This window comes from Callionymus lyra, chromosome 18, assembly GCF_982586985.1.
Source record: "Callionymus lyra chromosome 18, fCalLyr1.hap1.1, whole genome shotgun sequence".
Taxonomy (NCBI): Eukaryota; Metazoa; Chordata; class Actinopteri; order Syngnathiformes; family Callionymidae; genus Callionymus; species Callionymus lyra.
This window is the reverse complement of record NC_141835.1, coordinates 15,090,012-15,102,388: the sequence shown is the minus strand read 5'-3', so window position 1 is coordinate 15,102,388 and position 12,377 is coordinate 15,090,012. Positions and strand designations below refer to the sequence as shown.

Sequence of the window (12,377 nt, the reverse complement as noted above, 5' to 3'; positions counted from 1 at the left end):
AGATTCTTAATGAAACTATAAAAGGTACATTTGCCTGATTGCAAGATCCTTCCAACAACGCCAGAAAGTATGTAACCGATTCTAAACACTAGCCCGGGGAGTAACGGTGGACTGGTGTTAATCAGTACTCATCAACGCCACTTTAGGCCTTGCACCTAAAAATATAAACCCACGACCCTGCGCGTAGAAACCTCCGACAAATGAATACAGGCACAAACACAAGTACCAGAAAATATAGTTTATTGCTTAGCCAGACAGTGCAGGGAATGCCTTACAACCGACGTAGTCCTCAAATAATCATAATTGAAAACAACAAAACACAGTTAGTAATTATAACAGAAATAAAGGGAAATCAAAAACACATTAGTATTCAACAAAAACCACACATTGACTGGACAGAAATGACAATTATAAATACTACTTCAGTTGAAGACATTATCGCTACTCCGAAAGACTAAAACAAAGTGCTAAACCTAAACAAAAGAACCACAGGAAATAAACACATTAACAAAATATACAAGTCTCAAAGTTGAACCAAACCAAAACTACCTAAATAACTGTATAGCGAACAGAATAACTAACCCAAACTTAACACAAAGAGGCAAGGCAGGGCATAGTAGTGATGTTACCGATTGTGTCGAGGCTTCGAGGCGTGTGTAGAGTAATCCAGGATTTATTTCATGAAGCGTGTATCGAGGCGTGTGTTGGTTACGTAGGTGGTGACGTAGTGATGACGTTCGAGGCCTCGCGAATCGAACCGTCACGTGACTGGTTCGAGCAGCGCTGCTTGAACCGGCTCGTCACGTGACCGGCTATATATATAGATATATATATATCTATATATATAGTTTCCATTGGACATGCCTTGTACTTATATCCATCTTTTTTTTTTCATTTTGAAAAGGTGGAGTGTCTGTTGTGTTCCAAGGAAATTGGATACAACAACAACACTTCATCAATGCTGAGGCATTATAGGGCCCTGCATGAGAGCTTGGAGACGACGAACGAGACAATTGAACCAACGTCAGGCAAGCTAGATGGCTTCTTTCAAATTCATTTATTTACTATACTACTGTTTGTTATTTTATATTATTTTTTTGCTGTTTTATTCAGGTGAGAGGAGTGCTGTGGATGAGGCGTTGGTTCAAATGATCATTGAGGACTCACAGCCCTTCACGGTTGTGGAGGATGAAGCTTGTTAAAGCTTTGAACCCGAACTATGTTCTCCCAACTAGGCAGGTATGTGTCAGGTACAAGGAGCATTATCCCCAATATTCCAATATTTAACCTTAAAGTTCCCTCTTCAGGCTTTGAAAGCTATGGTGGAGGACAGATACGAGAAGTCGATGGAGAGGGCCAAATTATCTGTTTCTCAAGCCACGGCTGTGAGCTTGACTGCAGATATGTGGACCTCCCTGAACACGGACTCGTATCTTGCTGTGACATGCCATTTTATAGATGCAAGCACCTCACTACAAACTGTTGTTTTAGGGGTGCAGCATTTCCCTCACACTCATACAGCGGTGAATTTTGCTACAGTAAAAGCAGCACTGATGTCTGAATGGGGTATAACTGGCAAAGTTACAGGCCTTGTGACAGATGGTGCAGCTAACATGGGTGCATGTGCAAAGGCACTTAATGTGCGTCATTCACATTGTGTCGCACATTGTATCAACCTTTGTGTGAAGAAAGCACTGGAGCGAAACCCAGTGCTTTCTTCAATAAGGGTACAATCCCGCAGAATTGTGGGATATTTCAAGAGCAGCACAACTGCAAAGGTGAATTGTTTATCCGACTGATTTCTGGTGAAATATTTGTTTAAGTTGCTGCTTCAGTTGTGCTTGAATCAATTACTTTTTTGTTTCGTCTATTTTTTAGGAGAGACTGGTGACGGTGACTAACCAAATGTGTCGTCCATACCTCAAGCTGGTGCAAGAGGTGGACACACGTTGGAATAGCACCTACCAGATGCTCCAGAGGATATATGACCTCAGGGAGCCAGTTGGAGCTGCAATGGCGGGATTACCCACCGATATCCCGCCAATGACGTCAGAAAGCTTCACAATCATAGCAGATTGCCTTAAGGTACCTAAATTTACTTTAATTTATTATTTACTCTATCTTACATCTATCCGTCTATCTAGGTTTTGTCTCCTTTCCATGAGGCAACTGTGGAGCTTTCTGGAGAGAAGAGGGTTTCCAGATACAAGGTCATCCCCCTCCTAGCCATGCTTCACCATGCAATGGAGGAGGAGGACCTTGGATTCCTACAGACTCAGGAGAGTCGAGACTTAGCCGAAAGTCTGAGACATTACCTTAGAGAAAAACTGTCTGTGTACCAACAACAGAGCCTGACCTCACTGGCTACCCTGTTGGACCCTCGTTTAAAAAAAAATAGGGTTCTTCAGTCCATACAAAGCTGAGGAGGCAGAGAAAAGATTAATTTCCGAGGTTGCAGCTATTATGAGGAGCTCTGCGATGCAGTCAGCAGCGGCATCCTCCTCCTCCTCAGCAGAAGCTACTCGGCCTGGTACTGAAGGTAATCCCTTTAAAATCGGTTAATTATAAACATTACTTTTGTTATTTTATGTGGTCACTTACATGCAGCTTTTCTGTTTTAGGAAGCAAACTGTGGCATATACAGCAGACCAGGCCGAGGAATGAAACGGTTGAAAAATATACACCCATCTCTCTTTCAGCTGGCCCTAAAAATACTGTGTACCCCGGCTTCATCCGTCCCCTGCGAAAGGATTTTTTCCAAAGCAGGGGAAATAATCAGTAAAAAAAGAAACCGGCTAAAGCCCAGTACTGTGCGAAAATTGTTTTTTTTTTTAAATAAAAATGAATAATTATTTTAAAAAAACAAGGTTGTCAAGCACATTTTTTAATATCAGAATCATTTGCGCACAAAGATGCAATGCTCCCAATTGTCCACATGATGGCATGGTCGTGCAAATGAAGCCTCACGAGGCTTTGCTCCAAAGATGAACTACTCAGCTGGGAGGCTTCAGTGCTTCATGAGGCTTCATCCCGCCATCACTAGGGCATAGTATCTGCACATCCCTAAAACAAAAGAAAGAACCCAATTGTGAAGAGAAAACAATAACTAATTTAGGTCACTGTGTTGGACTTTGAGTCAATGGAATACCATCCCAAGTAGCGGAGAACAGGACCACGCACGTCCCAGAACGCTGACCGTCACGACACAGGAGAGGGGAAGACTGAGTGACTCACTGACTTTATAGTTAAAGCCCGCCCTCATTAACTAATTGGCTTCACCTGCGTAGGGAGTGGAGACCAAGAGAATGTAAACAATCATTTTCATAACAAACCAAAAATAACCATCCGGTTACAGTTTGAATTGTTTATAAAATACTGTGTTCTGAAAGGAAAATGACGGGGAGTCGTATTGATGTTTAATATAAGCAAAAGTGTTGTTAAGAAGGGAGGTTCTTAATAAAAGGGCGAGGTGTTGTGTGAGCGGAACCAAGGGTTGACAGTGCGCGTTGCACCCCGGACTGTTTATTACGTTACACGCCAAAGTACAACGTACTGACAGATACTCTGTAATATCATTAGTCGTTGACATAAGATGAGACTCAGTGAGTATTTCAGAGACGCCTTTACAAGAAAATGTATTTTATAATAACGGAATGTTTATTTTTCATCAGTTACAGGACTAGTTCTGGGCGCAGTTGGAGCAGGTTAGAAACTCACTCTTACACGCATATATACTCACTCTTACACGCATATATACTCACTCTTACACACATATATACTCACTCTTACACGCATATATACTCACTCTTACACACATATATACTCACTCTTACACACATATATACTCACTCTTACACACATATATACTCACTCTTACACGCATATATACTCACTCTTACACACATATATACTCACTCTTACACGCATATATACTCACTCTTACACACATATATACTCACTCTTACACGCATATATACTCACTCTTACACACATATATACTCACTCTTACACACATATATACTCACTCTTACACGCATATATACTCACTCTTACACACATATATACTCACTCTTACACGCATATATACTCACTCTTACACGCATATATACTCACTCTTACACACATATATACTCACTCTTACACACATATATACTCACTCTTACACGCATATATACTCACTCTTACACACGTATATACTCACTCTTACATACATATATACTCACTCTTACATACATATATATACTCACTTTCACATACACATATTTATACTCACTCTTACATACATCTAGACTCACACATACACGCATGTTTTTAAACGGTTGCCAAGCAACGAAATTTCATTGCCAGTTTTTCACTGCTGTGTTCTTCTTTGCAATGACAGTAAAGAAGTCTAAAGTCTAAAATATATACTCACTCTTACACACATATATATACTCACTTTCAGACACATATATACTCACTTTCACACACATACAGTATATACTATAAATATATATTTATATAATGTGTGTGAGAATTGGTATATATATGTGTAAGAGGTCTATTATGAGATTTGTCCTGGACGGCCCCTCATAGTGTGATTGATGTTAACTTGTCCAACCAGGAGCGAGTATCGTCGCCGCTCCGTTGGTTCTCGGTGCGATCGGATTCACGTCCGCGGGCATCGCTGCGGGATCTTATGCCGCCGGCATGATGTCTACTGCTGCCATAGCCAACGGAGGAGGAGTGGCCGCGGGGGGAGTGGTGGCGGTTCTGCAGTCAGCAGGTAGAATCCCCCATTTCCTAACTAAAATACACCCTCCAGTGTCTAAAATGAAATAATGCCGTGTATTCCACAGGCGTGGCCGGGATTCCAGCAGTTGCTTCGGCAGCTGTGGGTGCAGTTGGTGGAGCTGGTGCAGCAGCGATCGCCCTGATCAAGAGAAACTGACTCCATAAAGAAGATTGAAAATAAATCACTGTGTGTTTCTGTTTTGTATTTGTCTCGTGACCATGACGTCATGTTTACAAATACTGGCGTGAAATATTGCAGATGATGTCATGGAAGTCCCTAAATAAAAAAAAATAAAAAAAATACATGTTGTCACTTTTATTTTTGAAAATTAAAGCAAGAATACAGTTGTAATATATTAGGAAAAGGTCGACTCACCTGGCGCCCTCTAGGGGCTAGATGCAGCATTCTCTCTTCAATAACATGCATCAGTGATTCCCAACCTGTGAGCCGCGTCCCCCTGGTGGGCTGCGAAGGTATTGCAAGTGGACCGCAAAATCGATTCCAAAATGGAATTATTTTATGGTGGGAGGGTGGATGTAATTATATAAAAATAAAAATACACCATGTTTTAAATGTTAAAACGCATTAAGTGTAAAAGGATATTAAACATTTTCAAATATTCTTCTCATTATATTGTTTTTCCTTCGAGTATTATACATGTGACAAGGAAATGAGAATGCATTATATTATGTATTTATGGGGTTGGAGGTGGGCCCCCAAGGTTTTTGAGACTTAATAGTGGGCGCTGAGTTGAAAAGGGTTGGGGACCACAAGTATATCTTTGATGTTTTTATAGATGTAGACACTCAACATTACAGATAAATTACATTGACAGCAAAAAAGAGATGCAGACCCATTGGAAATACTCACCAAAATGATTGTCGTCAGTCAATATATTTACTTTCAAAGACTATGATAAAATATTTAATATACACATAATTGGTAAATCAATTATTACAAAAGCACCTCATTAAACTTACAAATACTGGTTCAAGAGGTTTAGCTAAACTTATTTCATGTTAAATATCTTACAAAATGATCGGGATCAACAAACATCAATACGTGAAAATAAATGTGAAATGTGAATAAATAGTTACAAATAAATCACCCGGCTTTGCTGTCATTTATCTTCTTTAGCTTTAGCTTCTTTGGAAGACACAAGTGAAATAGACGCCAAAATTATAGTCGACAGTCAAGATATTTACATTCGAAATCCTTTTTAATTAACATACATAAACATTAAATTCATTAGTTATAAATGGCTTTTCTGCAATATATCTTCTTTAGCTTTAGCTGCAACATGCTAAACTGCTCACATGTAAAGTGGATTGGAAGTGAGAAAGATATTTACAAACATTTTAAACAAATTTGCAAAAAAAAAGGTTTCAATAATTTGTATTTTTGTTTCACATTTGTTTTGCAATTCCCAGCCAACGTGCGTATATGAACAAAGCATTAATTGTGGTATCTTAATTTTAAAATAAAGAACGATTACTGTGATTGCCTTGTACTGCCATCTACCGACCAAACATAAAACACCGACCCCTCATGGCTAAATTGAACAGATACCTTTCTTTTTTTTGACCTCCCCTGATCTTTCTGGGGAAGCGATTACTGATTTTATTGATTTTTATTTCATGTTTAATGCTGCACATATTTCCAAAGGAGACCTCCAGAGGGATCAATAAAGTTCTATCAAAAAGAAATACCTTCAGTGCAAAAATGGCAATTACAAAATTCTGATTCTGATGCAAGAAAGAGAGACGATTAGAAGAACTTGTTAAAAGTACATGTAAAAACTTCAACGTGAAATATAAATAGATTTTTATTCATTACCACATAACTGACATGACGAACAGACAAGCAAACTAATATCATCAGAGGTCCCTTTGAACGTTGTCAGAATCTCAAATCATGTAAACGAGGAAAGGGTCTTCCATAGACGGGGTACATCACACACAGAACATGCAACTGATCTCAGGAGCGAAAGGCACGACTGACCAAACTGACCAGCAGTAATGTGACATCACGGAAACACTGACACTGCATGAAGCGGCTGATCTGCATGTCAAGTGCAAATATTATTTTTTAAATATGTTTCAAATCTATAAACTGGTGAACACGCCTCATCACCGTCACTGGAGTTTCTTTTCTCGTCATTACAACCAAAAAATTAAATAAATTCACATTGATTCTTCACTGAGATCCAGAGATGGAAAAGACCAAGTCGAGACCATTTGAAAATCAATTTTGTGAACTTCTGATAAAGAAACTAAAAAGGAAACACACATAATGTTGTCGCCATATCTGGCTCCGCCCCAAAAAATATTTTTGTCTATATCTGGTAAAGTCATGAAGTCTCCTTCTCTTTGGCGCCTCTCCTGGCAAAAGTCTGAGCGATCCCATAAGGCACGTGGCAGGCTACAGTCCCGAGCTCGGCCGCACCTTCCACGTGAAACATCTGGTCGTCAAAGAAAATATGAGGTCGGATCTTCTCCAGCATGGGACCCTTGGGGGCCCCTGCCAGGAACAGAGCCTCGTCAATTTCCAGACCCCAGGACCGCAGGGTCTTGAGGGCTCTGGTACCCGAACTGGCCGCGCTGCGAGCTGTCACCAGGTAGGTCCGAATGGGGCAAACCATGCGCTGGCCTTTGTCGTAAAACTTCTTCTGCAGCTTCCCGAGAGCTTCTAGAAAGCCTTTAAGGGGACCCTGCAGGAGGAAGGAAGACAGGGTATAGAAAAAGAGTCTTGTTGCACAGCTGCAATCTCAGGCCCCTCCGCCGCTCCTTGAAGCCCCTACTTTGTAGACAGCAATCTGCTCCATCAAGCCCCTGACCACTCTCTCGAACCCCTATTTAGCAGACAGCTACATGCTCTATCAGGCCCCTCCATTTGTTAATTGTGAACCCCTACACCTCCTTCCTCAAGCCCCTTTTTTTAGGCACTGGAGAAATTGCATCAGTTTCGAACTGGCAGGACGACGAGGGCCTTGAGAGTGCAGGTAGATGTCTGTAAAGTAGGGTCTGAGAGTGCAGCCGGAGGGGCCTGAGATTACAGCTGTGCAGTTTAAGCTTAAATCATGATAGAAATCCAGATTTTCTTGTAAAAGCGTCAACATGTAAGGTAAAAATATAGTCTTTGGCACTCCCTTGTGTCAGTTCAATGTAACTACAATGTAGAGGTTTCTCAGTTTAACACATATTTACGTGTCAATTTGTTGACAAAATGAGACGCAAGATCTTTTCCACTCATGCAGATAAAGAAGGAGTAAAGAAAAGTATACAGTACGTGGTCCAGAAGCTTGTTCTCGTGCGCCTTCTCATGTTCAAAGAACTTTTCCAGCCCTTGAGCCTTGTAAATGCGTTCTGACTCGTCAGAGAAGAGGACGGCGTCCCCGTCGAAGGCGACGCGAAGCTGGGTGTCCGACACCTCGGTCATCTTATCCGGGGTGAACATGGTGGCGGCGGCGATACCTGAGGCACACACACACACACACACATGGGATCAGAGGGGATTTTCCGTCTCGTCGTTTTCTCACCGACCTTCCTCCAGGGCTTCCCGAACTTTGACCGGGTCAGCAGAGAGGTACAGGTTGGTGTGGTAAGCTTTCAGATAGCCGATGGGACTGTTGCCGCCCGTCATACAGAAGCGCTCGATGAACAGCCCTGCAGAAAAGGAAAACCATTTAAACTGTCTTGGGCAGAGTGATGGTTTTCCAACTGAGTCGCGGGAACCTGATCACCTGCGAGGCCCTGAGGACCTTAATGGTGCCTCGGTGTACGTAAGTGTTTGTGGATCCCGCTAATGTCTGGCCCACTTTACGATCAGGATATTGATCTCTGGGAAAAAGACGGTCAGCAGATCTGAGAACACTTTCCAGCGTTCATACGCGACGTGTTCAATAATGTTATTCATAACTATTGATTAGCCTTTGTGAGTATTTCTTCTTCCTCAAAATAAATACAATAGAAAGTCACAGAAATGTATTTTCATAGGGATGTGGTGTCATATTCTTCGTTTTAAAGTCACTTTTTTACGATATAATTACAGAATTGTCGTAACATTCAAATAGACAACTTTTTATTTAATTTTCTTTTATTGTCTCCTATATTTTCTTTACCTTTCTCCATCATATTTAGGATGTTTTTTTATCCTTTCTTGTTGGCTTTTTTGACTGACAAAATGTTGAGTACCTGAACTAAATAAATATACAGATTATAATGGAGGTTAAATGTCAGAGGCGTGACTCACGGTGGTGGTTGATGGTATTGATGAGTCGCAGGCCAACATAAGCGTGGTTGTTGGTCACGAGCACGACATCGAACAGCTCCTCGCTCTCGGGGTACAGCTCCCTCAGCCGTGCGTTCACAGCCTCCAGAGCCTGGGAGCGCGACCAAACGCAGATTAAGACTTGAAATACAACTAAGACTGTTGTGATGATGTGTGTGGGCTGCCGTTTCCAAGGCCGCTATCAATCCCCCGCCTCCACAAGCGTGACAAAAAGCAGCGGCGAGAAAATCAGGGGTGCTTGTTGGATTTCCTGGAATGGGTGATGTCTTCGCTGCTTCTTCCCACTCACCTTGACGAAGGAGAAGGCGGGGCCAGGGCTGAAGGGCTCGTTTTCATGCTCCACCTGGTACTTTATGTACTCCTCCATGCCCTTCTGCTCGAAGATCTGCTGCTCCTTCTCCATGGTGAAGAGGACCCGTGTGGACACCGCGATGGTGATCGCATTCTCTGGCTTGGGCTGGAAAAAAAATATATATTCTTAAATCCTTTAAACTGCTGTTGTCTTTTCTCAGAGTTCCATATCGGCTGTCGGTGCTGAAGTGTTAACGAAAAATCTTAACCTTAATTCAGATACTGTTCCCGAATTTCAGGGCTACTCACGATAATTCACCCAAAATACAACTTTTATATGTCTTTCTCTGTTGGTCATGTATTCTACTCACCACCTTTTGATTCACTATATACTATAATATCACTATATCATCCGCAGACATCACTGTCCCATAACCTTGTCTGTCAGTCTGTCCATCACACCAAAAATCTTCTTAGGAAGAGCAAAACTATCACAAGGTCCCTAAAAAACTAGATTATTTCAAATTACTTCAAAGGACATAAAAAGAAGATTAAGACAAAACACTGGTTCACAAAAAGGTTTTCGCAGTGCCTACCTTAGCACTTGAATTGGCTGTGCGTCCCATAAATGTTAGGAAAAACATTTGTCTTAAATATTTGAAAACTTAAAAGTGTTTAAACTAAATATTATTTTTAATATCTGATTTGATACCTCTTTTTTAACATCATTGCCATTTTATCAAGCCATTTGACAATGTATATTTGAATGATTAAGTTGTTTTTCATCCCTTTTAAAACTTTCTCTGGTCTAGGAGGCCTCGGGGGGAATGACGACACGGTTGAAGTGGAATTAACTCACCGGTTTCGGTTTCCTTGTGGGTGTGCAGGGTCTCAGCGCTGCCCTGGCGTCCTCCCAGGGGGCTCGAACGCTGCCATTACTGGTCAGCTCCGGTCCACCGGTGGTCAGTGTGGGACCGTTATTGAGACTCATTGCTCCTCTTAAGTCAGTCTTGTCTTCTCCCGCGTGTCCTCCGGCAGCTTCCGTCTCAGCAGTGGAACTGTTGCGCACTCAAGACTGAGTCGTGCTGCAGGATGATAGGCAGAGATGATCAAGACACAATGTTGTCAACAGTCATCTGCGCACCGCTCTTGTGCTGCCTCCACCCCCTTTTAACCCCCCGCTGCAGCAGAAGTGACGGATTCGACAGTATTATTCAACCAGATCCACTGGCGAGTAAGAGCCTCTGAGTGTCATCATGATCATCTTGCTTCACCAATAGGCGAGTAAATAGCATCCACTCACGTATTGTGTCCCATTCCATTACTGACAACGACCAGCGTCTCGCACTCCTGCTCGGCAGTCTGGGAAATTGAGTCCCGGCTCATTGGCGTCCTGCAGTGCGTGTCATGCTTCTTTCTTCTGCCACAACGCCAGGAAAAAAAGGCTGCAGGACTCGTTCATGGATTGAATTACGGATTAGCAGTCCCAGTTGCCAGGCAACGGCCTGGGAGGAGGACAGGCACAAGATCTGCGCTCTGATTGGCTGCTGAGACGACAGCACTGCCATCAGAACCAGATAGGTGACACTGGAGATCACAGAGTAGTTTAGCTTTTGATGAACACTTTGATGATGCAAAATGAGAAAACTGAGAGGAGTGAACAGATGACAGTAAAATCTCGGGAAAAGATCTTAGAGTGGATTTACCTTCACAAGTTTAAATAATGTTCTCATCTTACTTTGGGAATAAATATAACATTAAACAGAAAAGTTTACTTTTTTTTTTTTTCAATGTGTGCTAACATTTAAAGACTACAATTACCCAAACCAAGGAGGTTATGTAACATTTATCTGATGAACAGATTTCAAATCAATTTTTAGAGAATCTTGATCATCTGAATCCACAAATAGTTTGAAGGTTTTGTAGGTAAGTCATTAAGTAAGTAATTAAAAACAAGTAATTTTACACATTATGCACATGCTTAAAAGGTTAAGATAACAAAGAGACAAACACAGCCTGCACAAATAAAAATGTCTTAAGATGTAAGATTTTTGATGGACTCAGTAAATCCATCAAAAATACAGAGAGAGAGGAAGATCGTTCCAAAGCTTAGGAGCAACAGCCCGGATGTATTTCTCTCCTCTGGTCCGGAAGCGTGTTCGGGAACCATCAGCAGGTTCTGATCCACAGACCTAAGAGTTCGAGCTGGGGTTTAAGGCTGGATCAGCTCACTAATGGAAGGAAGAACCTGAACATGAATAGCTCTGAAAGTAAGAACCAGAATTTTAAAATTGATCCTGAAAGAAATTGGCAGCCAGGGAAGAGTTTTAAGGATCAGTGAAATGTGAGTTCTTCTACTAGAGCGGGTCAGAATTCTTGCTGCAGGCAAGAGACAGCTCCTTCTTGCTTAGACACGAAAATAAACTGTTACTATAGTCTAAACGAGAAGACACAAACGCATGGATTATAAGATTCAGCTCATGTTGCGACACCATTTTCCTAAATTTAGTTTAGTTTAGAGTGAAATCCGTAACACTACTGCCACCTGTTGTCTAATTGATCTTATGGCAATAGGCCTTTGATGGAGGTCTGAGTGCTTTTCTAGTGTTACTCAGCTTCTCAGTAATAGTAAGATTGAATACTAGCAATAACTATTTATCAAAGAGAAAACAGCCTAAAGAATTCAGTAAATCATGTGAGACTTTATTTTTACCAAGTGGTATTAATTGATTTATTGTTAAAGGAAAAGTTTGCCCTCATTTTGTGGGAACATCATTAGCATAAACATACATTTATTTAAAAAAAAAATGTTTATATATATGTATATATATATATATAATTTCCACTCATGGAAAGCTCACTTTATTTTGAAACGCCTAAAATGAGTTGGAATGGCTGTATCGAGTTTGCGAAGATGTAACTTGTACAAATAGCCACTAGGGGGAGACCTCGCGTCGTCGCCGGCACTCATGGGTACGTCACTGGTTCAGTTGTTCCTGCAGACAAAGAGGATGTGAGAAAG

The 12,377-nt window shown here is 41.4% G+C and overlaps 2 protein-coding genes and 1 pseudogene across 2 annotated transcripts; 2 read left to right on the top strand and 1 right to left on the bottom strand.

Annotated features, from left to right (window-relative positions):
• The first annotated feature begins 730 nt into the window (after positions 1–730).
• On the top strand, positions 731–1,910 carry LOC148060641 (E3 SUMO-protein ligase ZBED1-like; annotated as a pseudogene).
• A 1,588-nt stretch (positions 1,911–3,498) lies between these two features.
• Positions 3,499–5,076, top strand: LOC148060640 (interferon alpha-inducible protein 27-like protein 1). Its single transcript, XM_087780460.1, has 4 exons — positions 3,499–3,602; positions 3,672–3,704; positions 4,604–4,765; positions 4,839–5,076. Exons 1-4 carry the CDS (start codon positions 3,593–3,595, stop codon positions 4,928–4,930), a joined length of 297 nt encoding a protein of 98 aa, XP_087636586.1. The 5' UTR covers positions 3,499–3,592; the 3' UTR covers positions 4,931–5,076.
• Positions 5,077–6,042: 966 nt separating this feature from the next.
• Positions 6,043–10,801, bottom strand: LOC148060639 (cytosolic 5'-nucleotidase 1A-like). The gene is made up of 7 exons (XM_087779554.1): positions 10,659–10,801; positions 10,215–10,440; positions 9,354–9,521; positions 9,026–9,155; positions 8,317–8,439; positions 8,063–8,247; positions 6,043–7,484 (listed from the first exon to the last, which is right to left on the bottom strand). Exons 2-7 carry the CDS (start codon positions 10,344–10,346, stop codon positions 7,125–7,127), a joined length of 1,098 nt encoding a protein of 365 aa, XP_087635680.1. The 5' UTR covers positions 10,347–10,440; positions 10,659–10,801; the 3' UTR covers positions 6,043–7,124.
• Positions 10,802–12,377: the final 1,576 nt, after the last annotated feature.

Bases quoted from the DNA above. Each gene is read 5' to 3' on its own strand.
- LOC148060640 (XM_087780460.1), top strand. The intron at 3,705-4,603 runs GTTAGAAACTCA...TTGTCCAACCAG, and splicing joins TCTGGGCGCAGTTGGAGCAG to GAGCGAGTATCGTCGCCGCT. The intron at 4,766-4,838 runs GTAGAATCCCCC...TGTATTCCACAG, and splicing joins GGCGGTTCTGCAGTCAGCAG to GCGTGGCCGGGATTCCAGCA.
- LOC148060639 (XM_087779554.1), bottom strand. From the start codon at position 10,346: ATGAGTCTCAATAACGGTCCCACACTGACCACCGGTGGACCGGAGCTG. The intron at 9,156-9,353 runs GTGAGTGGGAAG...TCGCGCTCCCAG, and splicing joins CCGCCTTCTCCTTCGTCAAG to GCTCTGGAGGCTGTGAACGC. The intron at 8,248-8,316 runs GTCGGTGAGAAA...TGTGTGCCTCAG, and splicing joins TCGGGAAGCCCTGGAGGAAG to GTATCGCCGCCGCCACCATG.